This window comes from Crocuta crocuta, unplaced genomic scaffold (assembly GCF_008692635.1).
Source record: "Crocuta crocuta isolate KB4526 unplaced genomic scaffold, BGI_CrCroc_1.0 scaffold377, whole genome shotgun sequence".
In the NCBI taxonomy this organism is placed as follows: domain Eukaryota; kingdom Metazoa; phylum Chordata; class Mammalia; order Carnivora; family Hyaenidae; genus Crocuta; species Crocuta crocuta.
Genome location: NW_027528209.1, coordinates 2,956,539 through 2,973,810, shown reverse-complemented (window position 1 = coordinate 2,973,810; position 17,272 = coordinate 2,956,539). Strand labels below are relative to the sequence as shown.

Sequence of the window (17,272 nt, the reverse complement as noted above, 5' to 3'; positions counted from 1 at the left end):
CCCTTGATGTGTGGCTGGCCTGCCTGGGCACCTGCCGCCCAGGATTGTTAAGAAGCAGACTGGGTGCTCTCGTACCTAACTTCTGCCCGGCCACCACCTTCCTTTCCCCTCCCTCTCTCCTGAGAGGCCGGTTTGGGTAAGAAGAGATGATGGTTTGCCTGGTTTTTCTTTCAAAGGAAAGCGGAAAGGAAAGCCTTCGGGTCCAGTAACTCTGCAACCCCTTCAGAGGCTGCATTCTTTAAACAAAGCCCACGTGGGATTGTGTCCTGTCCCCGCCCAGGCCATGCAGTCTGTTGCTGCCTGCTCACACACAGCTCCCAACTTCAGCTGAGAAAGATCTTTGTTTATTTCAGGTAGAGGACACGAGAAGGAAATAACGTGTTTCTACCTCATTTCTCCAGCAGGCGTTTTCCTGCCCCACGGAGTAATCCCTGCAGATATTTGCCATGAAAAAAATAGTAAATGTGCCTTATGCCAGACCCTGAGTGTCACCATGGTCCAGCCAAACATTCCAGGTTCGCCTTGGTATTCAATTTAGTGATCCAGGGACCTCGATGGGTACCAATCAGATTTGTGTCCAAAGTGTGTGTGTGCGCGCGTGTGCGTGTGTGTGTTGAACTCTTGAGAGAATTACAAGGCAACCTGGAAAAGATGTTGAAATGTCTGGCCAGGTCTCCTTTCAGTGAAGAGAGGTGTATAAAACACACCCTGATGATGAGCACCAATTAACAGTGCATTACTTTCTGGAAAAGACTTCAAGCTGGCTGCCCTGCAGGTCAGAGTCAATAAAGACTGAGTTACTAACAATAGCCTTTCTCTCTCACCCAAGCCTTGGACTTAACCCTAACTTCATCACACCAGAGAAGAAGAGAATAATGTGAACAATGGGAGTCTTGGAGGTTGACTTGGGCCTAATGCTCAGAGGCCGTAAAAGCTGTCAGGAGCTTGATTGATTGGCTCTCACGCCTTAGTCCCCAGTGCAAAGCACTAATGTTCCAGCCTCTTCGGAGAGGGTTGATGTGCCACCTGGGGTCAGAACTTATCAGCCTGCGGGGCTAATGTTTCAGATGAGGCCAAAGTGCAGTCAATAATTTATACGGAAATTTGTGCTCAGAGTCGCAAGGAAAGCAAGTTTTGACTTGAATTCCTGCCTGTTCCGAAGAGAAGCCCAGATCAACTTTGGTTCTCCCTGCTAACCTCGTGGTTGGGTGCAGCGGTAACATTTAAGAGAAGCTTTAATAGCAGGAGAGAATTAGAGCCATCACGAAATGTGTGCGTGGCAGTTACGTCGCGTAAAATTTCAGGAGCTTCGGAACGGAGAAAGTGAAATGGGGAAAAGAAACACCAGCCATTTTGAACGTATCGCAAAACGACAGGAAATCACCTCTAGAACATAATAACTGGGTCAGGTTAAATCATAGTGACTTTGGAAACGGTTAGGTGTCCTTGGGGCATGTCAGTTTACAGGCTCTAAAGCGGAGGTTCACCGTACTGACCGCTTGGAGAGAAATGTTAGGCGATACCAAGGGCTGGAAGATAGGCAAGTATTAGAAAGCAATTCAGTTTCAGCGAGATGCCTGGAACACTAGATTCCTTCTGCAGAGAGGTTAGCTTGGTGGCTGCACGTGACTGTGTGCGTGTGTGTGCCTGTGCGTGCGTGCATGTAGAATGTCTCTGCGTTTGCAGAAGCACATGTATTTATATACACAGTAGATAGAAATAGACAGCAGAGCGGTGACACCGGGCGAGGCTGGTCAATCAATAACCAGCTAAGTTTTGTTCTGCTCCAGCAAAATGATGACTTGCTCCAGTAAGTGCTAACAAAGGCCCTTTTCCCTTGCTCTGCTCACGGAGAGCACTATTAGTCACGCTTCATTAGGCTTGTTTACAGAAAAGAGCTGGTCTCTAAGCACATTATTGAAATACTTGTAACTCTGCTGGGCTTTTTTCTTCCCTGAAAGATGGGGACTTTGGAATGGGGTGGGGAGTGGAGAGTGGGGAATGGGGAGGCGGGAGATGCCTTGAACCGTTGTTGAGAATACTGTTCAGATGGTAGTTGGAAAGATGAGTTTGCCTCTAAGACCCTCTGCTTCCCCTTTCATTAACGGTCTCCTCTCTACTCTCAAGGTACTCGGGACTTTTCATTTTGCCTTGGGCCATTTAGACCGATGATACCAGGCATTTCGGTTCCAGTGGCTCTTCCTGAAAACCGGATGTGAGGTTTCCCTAACCTGTGTCCAGAGAGGAGGCTTGAGGGATTTAGAACTGGAGTTCTCTACTGGCTATATGACGCAGCAGTGGGATGGGGAGTGGTCTGCCTTAAACAGTTGGGTATGTCAGGAAAGAGAACTGCATGTTGGTTGAAATTGGTGGTAGGTGTCAAAATCACACAACTCCTTAACACTGGGTTTTGCAGCTCGTGAGATTTGACAGGATAGGTGTGCCACGTGCCCAAGAGCCTGGTCACCAGGAGTCCCAGATGATCTGTGTGGATGCCCAGGTCCGAGGGTGTTTGCCCAGAAGGAGCACAGTGGCCTTGCTGCCGGCTGTATTTCTGAGCGTGAATTCCTAGTATTTTGGCATCTCCCTCTGTTCTCCAGTGTGTGACCTGGGGTTACAGGGGAGCTGGAAGACGAGGAAGCCAAAGTCCGCTTGCAGAGTGACTGGTTTGTGCCAGAAGCCGTGTTAAATGCTGTAGAGAAATCACACTCCATTTGATATCCGTATGCATCCTCCCTGTGTTACAGGTGAGGAAACTGAGGCACCAAGCTGTTTAGTTCAGGGTGAGGCAGCAGCTGCGGAGCGCCCTGGGAGCCAGGTGCCTCTGTCTCCAGAGGCCTCTTTCCAGGCGCTCGGGATGCTGCCTGGGATTACCCATCACTCTTTTATTCCATCTTCCTCCCTAGTCCTCAAAATAAAATGGGCTGCAGACTGGGCTTGATTGGAGTTAATTCCTTCAGCTTTCCTTATTACATTCTGAACCTGAGCCCTGAGTATGTGGCCTCGCTAGAGATCACATGAACTCTCTCCCACGCTGCCTTGGGGGCTTGGCCGCCTCCGGGTGAGACCCAGCGGGGTTTACCCATGACACAGACCCCCCTCGCCTCAGTGCCTTTAATTGCGAGGGTGCTGAGTCTGGTTCCTCTGACATTTACATCCCTTGTTTCCTTTTTAGATTTGCAGAGTTGCTGACTTGTAGGTGACACACAAAATATGCCCTTTGTGTGCCGCAGACATGCAGAGCCTTCCTGTTCTCTGTTTCTCTCTCAGTCTCTCTGTCTCTGTCTCTCTCACTCACACACACACACACACACACACACGAGTTCCCTGGTTTTCAGCTGCTGTTGTATATTGCTATTTTAAATTTCAGCAAGTGGAATAATAGCAGAGTGATCATCTCCAGTAAATGCTGTTGGTCTTTGTAAAGAATGGCTTGTTCAGAGGATTTATGATTTATGGGGGACACAGCTGGTGGCCAGCAGAGCTGTAGGAATGTGTGCTCTCCTGGGCCGGGGAGAGCTCCAGATGAAAAGGGCCCAGAGCTGGCACAAAAGCAAATAAGCACTCTGACTTTAAATAAAGCGTCATAATTTATCTGAAGCCTGGCTCTTGGGTCCCAGGGAGATGCATGCTTCAGTAGCAGCTTTTTGATGTGAGCATAATTGCCGATTGGTTCCCACCGTCTCCTTGTATCTCAAGGATTGGCGATGGTAAGAAATCACTTGAAAACGCAGTCCTATAATCTATCGTTGTATACACATATTTTGACAAGCAATTCACAAGCATTTAAGCCGGGAACTCTGCTAATCACCCATCTAGACTGATCGGCAGGAGGTTTCTGAGCAAGGCTAGGACACGGATCCCTCCTTCCTGAGTTTCCTCTCCCTCCCCAAAGTATACGAATTTTTCCCTTCTTCTGGGCATGTGTGCTTGGCATCTTGCAGTTTTATTCATCTCAGTGACAGACTTTGCCTCCCCGCCTAACCCTCCCTCCCCTGCTCCTGCTCCGGGAGAGTAGTGGGCCAGAAACAGACCGCTGTCCCCACCAGGAAATGGGCAGGTGGAGACAGATCCCTGTTAAGCGACCTTCCAGATCCTCAGCACCTCACGCCCTTCTCCCCACTTTCCGCCTTCGAGTGCTCTCTTGTAGGGGCAGCGATCCAGGGTGGAGCTTGTTGCCTGGAGGACCACTTGTTTTTTGCCTGGTCTCACTGGTCTTCTCTTTACCTGTTTCTGAAGCCAAAGTAAGGGCATCCTAGAGAACCTGGGCACGCAAATTGTAAGTGGGAAAGATTCTGTGGTTACTTGTAAGTGTAGGAAACGAAAGGCCTGCTTTCTTCTCAGCTCCGCGGCAGGTGGGTGTCAAAGTGAGATTGTGTTGAGGCCGCGTCTTTCCCGGTGGGGCGGGGGGCTCTGGTTACGCGCTGTGGGCCCCAGGCCACTTGTACGTGGCTGCCTTCTAAAATAACACTCTTAAAAGAACACCATGTTAGGAGGGAATAGAATAAGAGCTGTATCATTATTGTGGCTCATAGTAAGCCTCCTTACTATGGGAAAGATACCTTTCCCAAATTTTGAATGCTTTTATGTGAAGGAAGGAAGGAAAAAAAAAAAAAACCAACTGGTCTCCATATGAGCTAATAATCAAGTTTGTGAGACTGGATTGGGGGAGATGAGTCCATTCCGTCACATTTGGCATTGAATCCTGGTCTTCCCGTGAAGAATGGGAGGAGGGGAGTGAGCACTCCTTGTGCTACTCCAAGTGGGGAAATTGTGCCTTCACAAAGGAGAGGGTTTGAGGAACCACACGTCATTCATCGAGACTCCTCCACTCTCCGAAATACTAATGCATGCCTTCAAGGAGCAGGAGAAAATTCAGGTTTAGAACTTTGCACCAGAAGTCAGAGTGGTTCTGTAGCTTTCTCTCCATGCCCGCCAGCCTCAAGGCATTACTTGTGGGAAAGTTTGATCCCAGACAAGACATGAAACCCCTTCACGCAAGTGTATACCTACATACGTCGGCTCCGTCTGCGTGCGTGTTCGCTTTGTGCATTTCAGTTCTCCCAAATGTCTGTCTCAGGAGACTTCGTATTTTGTTTCCGTCCTGTCTCCCCTCTCTTTTTCCCTCTACTATCACCCCCCGGCCCCTTCATCTCTTTATTTCTTACTTCATTTTACTGTGTGCTGGCTGAGCCTTAATAGATGGCAACCTGAAGGGCATCCCCTCGGGATGCAGGGGTGGCTTTGGATGCATTGTGGCTGAGGGCCTGTGACTTGCCACCCTGTGGAAGCAAGCTTAGGGGGCTCGTTTCCCCCTGCCCTTCCCAGCATCATCACCTGAAACCTGTCCTGCCTACCCCCAGGTGGGGGGAATTGCGGCACCTTCGCAGAAAGTACTAGAGGAACTGCCTAAATATTAAGCACTTCGTATTGTGGTGTGAGGGGTTGTAGCATATGTTATGTGTGTGTATGTATGTGTGTATGTCTGTGTTTTTATATCTATGTATTTATATATATGTATATATTTATATCTTTAAAATATAAGGACAATGTTGTCAAGCCATCAAGGACAGTGTTTCTTTAGACTGTATGTCTGCCTAACCTAAACTCGGGTGAGTTTTGTTCTCATGATGTCTAAAATTACTTTGTGAAGATCTCCGTGTGATGTATTTATTTTTTCCATTTTGCCCCTTGTTCCCCCAAATGCCTATAAGGACACTTAGGGCATCCTGCAATGAAGAAAGCTTGCTAAACCACATGTACTGATGATTAAAAGAAGTAAAGTGTCTCCTTCTGCAGTTCACATGAAGCTCTAATGATCTGTGTCGATTAAAAAATGCGTATATTTTAAGTTTTATCCCGGGCTCTCAAAGTTTCCATTAAGGCCGAAACTTTTGCCTAACATTCGGTGAGTGAAAATCCTGTCACCAGCCACGGATAGAGATAGGGATGCAGCGCGGGCTCCCATGCAGATGTGTAGGACAGCGGTGCTGCGTTCCCGGAGGTGCCTTACAAAAGCCTTATTTCTGCTCCCTCTTCTTACCCACAAGACTTTTTACAGGCCATTGTATCCTGCCGAAGTGGGAAAGGATAATGTTACTGGGGAGGCAAGAAAAGAAAAGCAGCAAGAGCCTCTTTTAGCTGACCAGTCAACTGGATATTGACCACCTGTCTTCATGGGAAAGAAATAGATGGCAGTGAATAAGTGAGAGTCTAGTTTTCCAAGAAGCTCAATGATTTTCCCGAATCAATACAGCTCATCAGGCCTCAGAACAAAGGCTGCAGGGGAGGTGACAGTGACAGAGGCAGCTCTGTGTTCTTTTGTATATTAACCCATAAGGNCTTATTCAACGTATTTAGGGGGGAAAATCCTTTCAAGTGTTTTGTTTGTTTTTTTTTAAAGATTTCCATAGATTGCATCCCAGCGATCAAATGTACTTCTGAAAGAGATAAGCGCAGTCAAGGAAGAATACCATCTTTCAAAAACAGATGAGAACAGCATTTTGCCATTGCTCTTTGCTTTTTGATGTTGGCTTAGCACATTTATTTGGATGTTTGTTCTTGTTATTTGTGGATGGGGTTTGGATGAACCAAAAAGAAATGTCCCCCTGTTCTGATTAACCTCTGGCAACGAAAGACTCACTACTATCCTCCCATAAACGAACCTTGTTCCTAATGCCCCGAAAATAACACGAAACCCTAAAAGGAATGCTGAATTGTCATCTGAGAGGTTATAATTAACGCAGATGGAGGGGTGCCAACATACTCCGGCAGCCAACAGAGAACATCTATCCAAACCAGCAATTTTTAGCCCTTCATTCCTTTAATCTTGAAGCACACTGTGCTTTCCTAAAGTAGTACATTAACACCAGAGCTGTGTGTGTCTGGGGTTTATGACTGGGGTGGTGACACACCAGGGCATAAAGTGTTTCATTACACTTCCCTTTGTTAGTACTGCCCTATCTCCCAAGCTCCATTGCCGTTCACTATTTGTTCAGATAAAGCCCAATGTTCAGGGTGACTAATCGCTGCACTGTGTTCCAGATGGTTTGATTACAGGATGTGGTTAAAGTGACTCTTCAAACATTCAGCTCAGCAGTGGGGCTCTTAAAAAAAAAAAAAAAAAAAGCTGCATGTGCTGGTCACGTGACCATGCTTTTCTTGTCTTAGTGCCTCATAGATATTTAGCATGGGGAATAGGAAAGTCCCTGTGCGTTTTGGCTGTCAGGTATTTCATTGGCAACTTCGGCTGTAAATTAAACATTTCCCCAAATAATTAGAAACTCAGCTGTGTCCTTTGAAGAAAGATGTTTCTGGAGATAAGATGCTCTGAAGCCAGAAAGATGAACAAGTGGGCTCTCCAAGACTCAGCTTTTTAAGTAGTACCGGGATTGGATACAGCAAAAGCACAACAATAAAATGCTGGAGGGGGAGGGAATTTGGGCACAAAGGAATGGTGATAAATCATACCTTATATAATAGTCACGCTGTATAAAAACAGAGGGTAATATGATACTCAAAATGTATGAACTTTATCCTTTGCGCATGAGACCAGCATACTGTGGCCTTTGCATTGTCACTCATGTTTCTGCTGGAAAAAAAATATATATAAAAGGGAAAGAGATGTGTAAACTTTTAAAAAAAGGATTGTGGCATAAATGGGTTCCATTTTGGTGTTATTAGAGTGAGGTTTCTGTTTTCTGCATGAGTGCACACCAAGTCCATCCAGATGTGGTAGTCTGAATAAGAGTCCAAAAAAAAAAAAAAAAAAAAAAAAAAAAAAAAAAAAAAACCCTGATGTCTGATTCCAAATGCGGCATTTGCAATGCTTGGCAAAGACTTCTGTCCCAGGGATGAGGCACTTTAAAGACTCTGAAACAGTCTTTAAACTGTAATACAAACAGAGTTATGCTGATCCGCTGGGAAACCAGGCATTTGCCCAGTTCTTGAGGAAACATCCTCACAAATACCAGAAACAGTAATTCATAAACCATATTTATAACATCTTTGGAGTACAATCTCTCCACAGAGAATTTCTATCATCTCTAAGCTAGTGGGAGATTACGCTTATTGAAAAAGCACGGTAATAGTAAAAAGAAGGATTCAAATCTGTATTCCCTTCGGTCACTGGGTCACAGCTACCAAGGGTTGCGCGAACTCTCTCTGTGTGCTGGGCACGGTGCTCACAGGTGCGGCAGGTGCGGACACCGCCCCTGTGTTCAGGGAGTGTGGTCTGGTTGGAAGAGAGGGGTACCGCGTGTATGAGAGGAGTGGAATGTGACGGGGACTGCGCTTTAGGGTAAGACAGAGCGTCTCAACAGCCTGCAAACGTGGGGGAGGGGAGATTACTCACAGCTTCCTTAACAGACTGAGTTTGGTATTCTTTTGGTGGGCTTTCCTTGTCGTTCAGGGTCCCAGATGAAGGAGGCTCTGGGGTGCTCTGCTGGCCTTCACGGTCACTGTTGTCTCCGTCCCAGGCAGATAGAAAGAGGAAGAACGTAGAAGAACATGAACAGGAGATTACTCTGAGCCAGGCCTGTGAGTGGCACATATCAGTTCACTTAGCTGTCGTAGACCTGAGCGTGCCATGGACCCTCGTCTAACTGGGCGGGAGGCTGAGACGTGGCTGGCTCTGGACTCCGAGGGAAGCACGGACTCTGGGGAGCGTCCGCTGGTCACAGGACTGTGTATGGAGTGCAGTGGGCACCCAGGAGGGAGTGGCCGTTTTTTTTGGTGGTGTGCACCATCAATGTGTGACTGGAGAGCATTGACAGAGGAGGTGACATTTGCCCTTTGTCTCTCTTTGGTGCTAAATCATTAGGAACTTGAGCTTTCCCTGGAGATTTGGACCAGAACATCTTTGGGGGGTTGAAGTTGTGACACAAGTAGTGGTTGAAGAAACTCGTTTAGGCTGAAGAAGAAGAAAAAAACATAGTGTGAGCTGGAGGTGAGAATGTTACTGTGGTCATTGTCATTGCCTGGGTGAAAGGCTGTCAAGTGGATGATGAGTAGACTGCCTCTGCTGGGTATCAGAAGACACCTCCAGGACCAAGATATTCAAACATGGATTCAAGTTCAGGAACACCTTTTTAACAAGATGGATGGAAAATAACGGGGCAGTTCTGGGTGCTGGTGAGCCCCTATCCCTGGTAAAAGAGGAGGAGGGGACACACACACACACACACACACACACACACACAAGTACTGAGGGCGTCCTATCCATTGGCTTCCTCATCTCATAGCTGTTGAGTCCTTGGGGCTTTGGCCCACTGTGTCCTCTCCGCTTTTTGAGGCTTGTGACCTCGTGAGGAGATTTCTATTTGTCAACTTTCCTAATGACGAATTCAGATTCCCATTGTAAATCCGTGAATGGGTGCCTCAGCTCCAGGTGCCCATCGCTGAAACCATGAGAAGAGGCTGAGGTTAGGATTACTAGCTTAGGAGCCTCTTCCCTTAAGACTACCCTCTGAGCAGGGACTGTGGGCAGGGTGGGCCCTAGGAAGATCTCATCCAGGGTCTAATTTAATATATTGGATTAAGGGGCCTGTTCTGTCGGTCTAGGTAACATGTAAATTTTACTTCCCTCTCTGGATTACAGGGCATGCCTGTGTTGGTTCTGTTAGAAATTTGCTGGCTCTTGAAGAACAGAGTTTGCATGGAGGTCCAGCCAGAACATGGCTGATTCCATAGCACCAGACAAGTCCCTAGGTACGCCCTAAAGATGCACTGTAAATGCTTAATGGGCCTGATCATCTCTCTGGGAGCACTTAGCTGCCAAGTATTGACAAGAGCAAATAGTAGGGCCCCTCGACTGTGGAATCCTTACGAGATGTCAGGGCTCTTTTGGCGTGTAGAGGTAACAGGCTTACGTTATAGAACACAGACCGCGTTCTTCATTGCCCTGTAGCTAATACACGTTTTATGGGACAGAGCAGTAACTTAGACACTGTATCAGTATCTAAGACAGAGCCTTGAGAGAAATAAGAAAACCCTGTATGGTCAGTGAGCACATTCAAACCATCCCTCGATGCTGTATTCTTACTTAATTGGCAATCATCTTCAGATATTTTTCAAATATAAAACGTTACAGGGCAGGCATTATTTAGCATTTTGAGAATGACCATGCCCAGTCCATGGGGAAAAGGGGAGATGATGAACCTGGTGGGATACTGGAGAATGTAAAGATGAAAAAGGCGTGTATAGAGTGTTCCCAGCTCATGGTTCATGGGTTAGACGTTTGGAAGAACAGATGTGCATTAAAAGAAGTATTAAATCTTTCTGTAGTAAGAGTATATGGGTCTCCAGTTTATAGAAGATAAATGAGAACCACAAGTATGCCCAGATTTGTGAAAATTCAAAGTAGAACTTTTAAGGGATTCGTTTTCGCTTTGGTTATTTAAAAAGTAGAGTCCACTTGATATGCCCACGGGTTACAAAGTGTTCAAGATGTTGANACGACTTCGCGAGTTTTAGAGCCCAAGCGCCACCTTTCTACTTGGCCCCTCAAAATAGGATGTTGTATAAACACAGACTTCCTTACAAAGAAACAATGCACTTTGTAGTTTATGTGAGAAGCATTCCTGAAGCCGTCTTTCCAGCTTGGCTCTGTAAACACGGGCGTGTGTACATTCGCACGTGAATTGTAGGCCGATCGAAATATACTGTGTGGCTCAAAGAAAAATAGACACGAGCACACGTATTCAATTAGCTCGGCTTGATGGAGATCTTCAGAATCTCCCCAGGAGTTAGAGCCTTTCTTCTGAGCGTTTCACAGACCCAGGGCTTCTAGAAAAATCAGGCTGGCTGGCTGACTGAGGCCCTTTTGAAGTTGGGGATGGACTTGACTGATGGGACTTGATTCCCACCGGGCGCTGATAACGAACGAACGATGCTACTGGCAGTATCCCTGGGAGAGGAGCCCGGGCCGGCTACTAGAAACAGCCCCCGGTGGGGCGGGAACGGGTTGATGGTGTGCAAGCCGCAGGGTGAGCGCAGCCTTTGTGACAGCTCCCAGCGGNGCCTCGCGGCTCCAGGCGGCCGCCCTGGGCCCAGCCAATCAGACGCGAGCGTTCCCAGCAGGCGCCGGCCAATCCGCGGCCCGCGTTTGCTGGAAACGCGAAACCCTTAGGGGAAAAGCAATAACAAAAGCCTTTCACTGCAGACAAATGTTAAGTGTCTGTGCAGACTTTTCCTGTTTTTAATTTTATTACTGCAAGAATGGAGGGTTTGTTGTTTCTTTCATGTTTCCTTTCAAGCAATTTTAATTATACATTTGTGCTACATCAGGGACTCTGGAACGCAGTGATTCAGCCTATTGCGTCTAAAGCTAAAATGCAGTAACCTTCTGGCAGTACAGATATATTCCTGCACTGTAAATATAGCTGACATGCTAAAGAATTTTAAGCAGCTGCAAAGGTCTTTGACACCACACACAGTGCCCCAGAGAGCACATGATGAGAAAAGCAGCTCCGTCTTCCCCTTTGCCTTCCCTCCTCCCCCCTCCCTTTTCCTGGAGGGATGTGCTCATAAAGAATCCTTTCCTCCAATTGTTCTGGTCTTGTGCAGATTTTGACCAAATGCCTAATTACCATTGATTCTCATCTCAATGTGAATTTTTATACTCCGTGGTTTAAAAGAAAATTTTCCCGAGGGAATTAGAGTGGAATCAAGAGATTTGAGGAAATGCTTCCTTCTGGGCCCCCTCCCACCCTCCTGACTATTGCTACAGTGAGTAAATTCAGCTGTCACCTAATCGCAGCATAGACCATATGGGGAACAATTTTTAAATCTCTTTTTGAGACTTTTGAAAGAAATCCTTCCTTCCCCGCTGCTTGGGTCCCAACCTTCCAAATATTTTTACCTGCTGTTAGAACATTTCTCATGGAAATTAGTCTTAACCTTGTGAGGCGTCCCTTACCATAAAGGAGTGCAGTAGAGGTTTTAAATAAAATTCAGAATGGCAGTGGGCAAGTGAGCAAACCAGCTAGAAGTAGCCTTTGAGTTCAGTGTCCCTAGGTGTTTGCAAGATAGAACGGAGGGCAAGTAGGTACAGAAAAGAAAACAAAGGCTCGCTTAAAGTATTTCATGTATTGACCCTCATATTTTCTGTACGTCTCAAAAATCTAGGTCCTTTTAATATACGCTTTAAAGGGGTGATTAAAAAAATATATGGCACTTTTCCTCCAGAGAAATCAAGAGGATGTTCTATTTTATTTTCCTGTGACATTTAGTATACTAAGTGCACTTAAGTTTAGTAATTCACAGATGCAGTGCTAAATTAAATTGCCTGCGGAGCAGTTGGGAAAAGCAGAATGGCTCGCAGGAAACAAGTGTGTTGGTTTTGAGATTTTTTTTTTTTCCCTTCTAATCCTCTGTGGCAAATGCTTACTGAAGTTGATTCTAAAGATAACCCCAAGAGCAAACCTATTGTGCACATTTATTTTCTTAAGAGGGCTATTTTAGGAGTCCTTAATATGAAACAAGACCAAACAGTGAAACAGATACCTTACCGCGGCTGGTTCTTGTCTCACAAAGCCAGAGAGGGGAGGATTAAGGAAAGAGAACTCATTGCTGATTGTCTGCTCTCTGGACTCTGAGCCCCCGCCCTCCCCTTCACCTATTTTTATGCGCCCGCATTATCTTTTCCTAAATAAAAATCACCATCATTTGATATTGTTGAGTTGGAAACAAAGCCGATTCCTTTCAGTCACCTTCTGGCTTAAGCACTGGTAACTGGCACTTAGTTTTTGTTGGCTGCTTGCCAAACGAAAGCAATTATGTGTAATAATAGAAAAATTAAGAGGTGAGTGTTGCTGCTTTACAGCAGGACATGGCAAAAACCATTTCCTTCTGTCAGCACTATCTTGATTACACTCTCACACACAGTCTTACCCTTTTGGACCGCATGCGCACAGGCATGATCTCTCTCTGTCTCTCTGTCTCTGCCTCTCTCTCTCATACACACACACACGCACACACACACGCACACACACACACACAGTTTCCTGTGGGTTTTCACTTGAGGTCACTGAAACCAGAAAGAGGAAGAATGCAAACCACAGCTTTTAAAAGCAAATGAGAACAGAATTTTGCTGGTAAAATAATAGTAATAGTAATAACAACAACAACAGTAATAATAATAAAAACCTGGGAACAGAGTAATCAGTGCTAACCGTGGGCCTCCTTCTTTCCTCATTACTGCAGGTGTGCTAGTGGTCAATGTCACGTGGAGGAACAAAACTTACGTAGGGACCCTCCTGGACTGCACCAAGCACGACTGGGCCCCTCCCAGGTATGTACCTGCACGGCCTTTTATTTCAGGCTCTGTTTGCTCCCCTCCTTCCTCCACTTCCCCCTCTCCTTCCCCCGCCCCCTCTTTGCAAAGAAACTACAGAGATAGATTAATAATGCATCAAAGTCTGCCTGTAATTGAAACCAGGCAAAAGAGAAAGGGGCAGTTGAGGACTGCACACGGGGAAACGCAGATGCGGCTCCCTTCCGTCAGAGCGAGCTCTCCTCCCTGCGCCTTCTCCCTCTCTCCTTTGTTTTCTTCTTCCGTCAAAATGGGAATTCCAACTGGATTTGAAGCTAGCCACCTGAGCCAGTTTTCTTTGGTGTTCTGATGAAGAATATATATGCCCTTCGTAGCCAGTTCTTCGGCAGGAATCAAAATCGTCCGCGGAACAATAGAGTGTCTTTCTTTTCGTTCTCTGGGCCCAGCCCTCACGCTGTTGGGGCTGCTGGCCGCTCTTGCCAGCACTGTGTGCCTTGCGATTGCACCCGGCACTTTGGGGGATGCTCCTCTTGACGTCTGTCACTTGTTTCCCTAGGTTCTGCGAGTCACCGACAAGCGACCTGGAGATGAGAGGCGGCCGGGGCCGGGGGAAGAGAGCGAGGTCTGCTGCGGCGGCTCCGGGCTCAGAGGCCAGCTTCACGGAGTCCAGGGGCCTGCAGAACAAGAACCGGGGGGGCGCCAATGGGAAAGGGAGGCGGGGCAGCCTCAACGCCAGCGGGCGCAGGACACCCCCAAATTGTGCTGCCGAGGACATCAAGGCCAGCCCCTCCTCCACCAACAAAAGGAAAAACAAGCCCCCGATGGAGCTGGACCTGAACTCCAGCTCCGAGGACAATAAGCCGGGGAAGCGTGTCCGCACGAATTCTCGCAGCACCCCGACCACTCCTCAGGGGAAACCGGAGGCGACTTTTTTGGACCAGGGCTGCTCCTCGCCAGTGTTGATCGACTGCCCCCACCCAAACTGCAACAAAAAGTACAAGCACATTAACGGCCTGAGGTACCACCAGGCTCACGCACACCTAGACCCAGAGAACAAGCTGGAGTTCGAGCCTGACAGCGAGGACAAGATCTCAGACTGCGAGGAGGCGCTGAGTCACGTGGCGCTCGAGTGCGGCGAGCCCAGCGCCGGTCTGGCCGCCTACGACCAGGTGAAGGCGCCGGCGTCGCCTGGCCCCGGACACCCCCCCGGCACCCCCAAGGGGAAGAGAGAGCTGATGAGCAACGGTCCGGGCTCTGTCGTCGGGTCGAAAGCCGGGAAGAATTCTGGCAAGAAGAAGGGCCTTCACAGCGAGCTGAACAACCTTCCGGTCATCTCCAACATGACGGCCACACTAGACAGCTGTTCCGCAGACGGCAGCTTGGCCGCCGAGATGCCCAAACTGGAAGCAGAAGGGCTAATTGACAAGAAGAGCGCGGGAGATAAAGAAAAGGGCAAGAAAGCCAACAACTGCAAAATGGACAAGAACCTCTCCAAACTGAAAACCGCGCGGCCCATCGCCCCCGCCCCGGCCCCCACCCCGCCGCAGCTCATCGCCATACCCACTGCGGCCTTCACAAGCACCACCACGGGGACCATCCCCGGGCTGCCCTCCCTCACCACCACCGTCGTGCAGGCCACACCAAAGAGTCCTCCGTTGAAACCCATCCAGCCAAAGCCCACCATCATGGGGGAGCCCATCACCGTGAACCCTGCGCTTGTGTCCCTCAAAGACAAAAAGAAGAAGGAGAAGCGGAAGCTTAAGGACAAAGAAGGGAAGGAGTCGGGGAGCCCGAAGATGGATGCCAAGCTGGGCAAACTTGAGGACGCCAAGGGGGCCGGGAAAGATTTATCGGGGCATTTTTTAAAGGACCATCTCAACAAGAATGAGGGGCTGGCCAACGGACTGTCAGAGTCTCAGGAGAGCCGGATGGCCAGCATCAAAGCTGAGGCTGACAAGGTTTACACTTTCACGGACAACGCCCCCAGCCCTTCCATAGGCAGCGCCTCAAGGATGGAGTGCAACCCCCTGGTGAATGGGCAGGCGCCCATGGCCCCGCTGCACGTGCTGACGCAGAACGGGGCCGAGGCCGCGGCCAAGACCAGCAGCCCCGCCTATTCGGACATCTCGGACGCCGCTGACGACGGTGGATCTGACAGCCGGTCGGAGGGCATGAGGTCCAAGGCCAGTTCCCCGTCAGAGATCATTTCTAGCAAGGAGGGCGTTGTCAAAGGGCATCCTGCAGCTTCCGCACAATCATCTCAAATGAAAGAGTCCCATTCTCCCTTTTACCACGGCTACGATCCTTACTATTCTCCAAGTTACATGCACCCCGGGCAGGTGGGAGCCCCCGCGGCCGGCAACGGCGGGAGCGCGCAGGCGATGAAGATCAAGAAGGAGTCCGAGGAGGAGGCCGAAAGGAAAGACAAGGCGGAGCCGCTGGACGCCAAGAAAGCGGACCACAGCCAGGCACCCTTACAGCCTCAGCACCAGTCGGTGATCACGCAGAGACACCCTGCCCTGGCGCAGTCACTTTACTACGGCCAGTATGCCTACGGGCTCTATATGGACCAGAAGTCCCTGATGGCCACCAGCCCTGCCTATAGGCAGCAGTATGAGAAGTACTATGAGGACCAGAGGCTGGCAGAGCAGAAAATGGCCCAGGCTGGCAGAGGAGAGTGCGACAGGAAAGGCGAGCTCCCCTTGAAGGAGCTGGGCAAGGAGGACAGTAAACAGAAAAGCCTGCCGTCTGCCACAATCTCAAAAGCTCCCTCTACCCCGGAGCCTAACAAAACCCATTCTAAACTAGGGCCGCCAGTGCCTAATAAAACTGAGGAGACAGGTAAATCACAGCTTCTCCCCGGCCACCAGCAGCAGCTTCAGGCCGACAGCTTCAAAGCTAAGCAGATGGAAAACCACCAGCTTATTAAGGAGGCTGTAGAAATGAAATCTGTCATGGACTCTATGAAGCAGACAGGTGTAGACCCAACCTCGAGATTTAAACAAGTAAGATTGTGGAGCGTGGCCCCTACAGGGAGAGAGCGAGTCTGACCCTTGGACATGTCTGGGCTTGATCTGGTTAGACTTCTCCGCAGGAAATCAGCCAAGGGTTCCTTAGGGTTGACCCCTCTTCTCCTGAAACATTTTCGAAATGATTCTCTCAGGAGTCACTGTGTTCCTCTCAAGTGCGCGTAACTCACCCTTTGCCTTGTGTCGTGTAGTCCAAGGAACTTCGGGCCCGTGCTTTGCAGACTCGCATTCCGTGCTGTCCGCTCGGTGATTCTGACGAGGTCCCTTCATTTCTTACTGAGTCCACAGTGAGGGAATCCTACCGCTGAGATCCTGAGTCTGGTCTCTACCATGTTTCTTCTTTTACGTTTCCAAATTTCTCCGGGCAGCTTCGAGGACTATTAAGACCGGGTCCTTAAATCCACATTCCCCACTCGTCTCTCTCATAACACTTGGGACCCAGATGTCTTCCACACGGTGTCCCAGATGCCTTGGTGTTAAGAGCCCCAAAGCTGGGCTCCATGCCTGTCGCCCGTGAGGAGAACGGGGGAGGGGGGGAGGTGTCTGGGTGCGTGGGCCCCCGGTAATTGTCCCGAACCCCCTCCTCAGCCCGCCTGAGCTTCCCCGTACAGACACCTGAAAATCGACCACCGTGAATCACACCTGTGCGAGCACTTCCTGTCTCCGAGCACACGTCCTGACTCACTGGACTCCCGTGAGAGTTAACTCTGGGGTTTCCCGGCTCCCGACCCCCCTCTCCACTCCCACGCTTTCTCCCCTGGTGAATCAGAGCACCAGAGTCCTGTCTTGCTCATTTCTGCCCCGACATTGAGACTTAGGCCCAAGGCTGAATGTTCTCTCAGGACTTAAATACCCAGGGGGTTTTTGTCACGAATGGGATGAGGGTCGCAGAGGCGTTTGGGCTCCTCATTTCCCCCACTTCTGGGGGCCTGGTTCAGGCCGTGGCTGCACAGGGCTGCCTCTGAATCCT

The 17,272-nt window shown here is 48.9% G+C and overlaps 1 protein-coding gene across 3 annotated transcripts in view; it reads left to right on the top strand.

The window, feature by feature from the left end:
* The window catches only part of ZNF608 (zinc finger protein 608), a 114,872-nt gene that overhangs the window by 88,647 nt on the left and 8,953 nt on the right, over window positions 1-17,272 (top strand). For all 3 annotated transcript variants that reach the window (XM_077753023.1, XM_077753025.1, XM_077753026.1), the window contains exons 4-5: window positions 13,204-13,291; window positions 13,830-16,278. In XM_077753023.1, coding sequence (XP_077609149.1) covers window positions 13,204-13,291; window positions 13,830-16,278 — 2,537 coding nt within the window. The remainder of the gene's footprint in view (window positions 1-13,203; window positions 13,292-13,829; window positions 16,279-17,272) is intronic.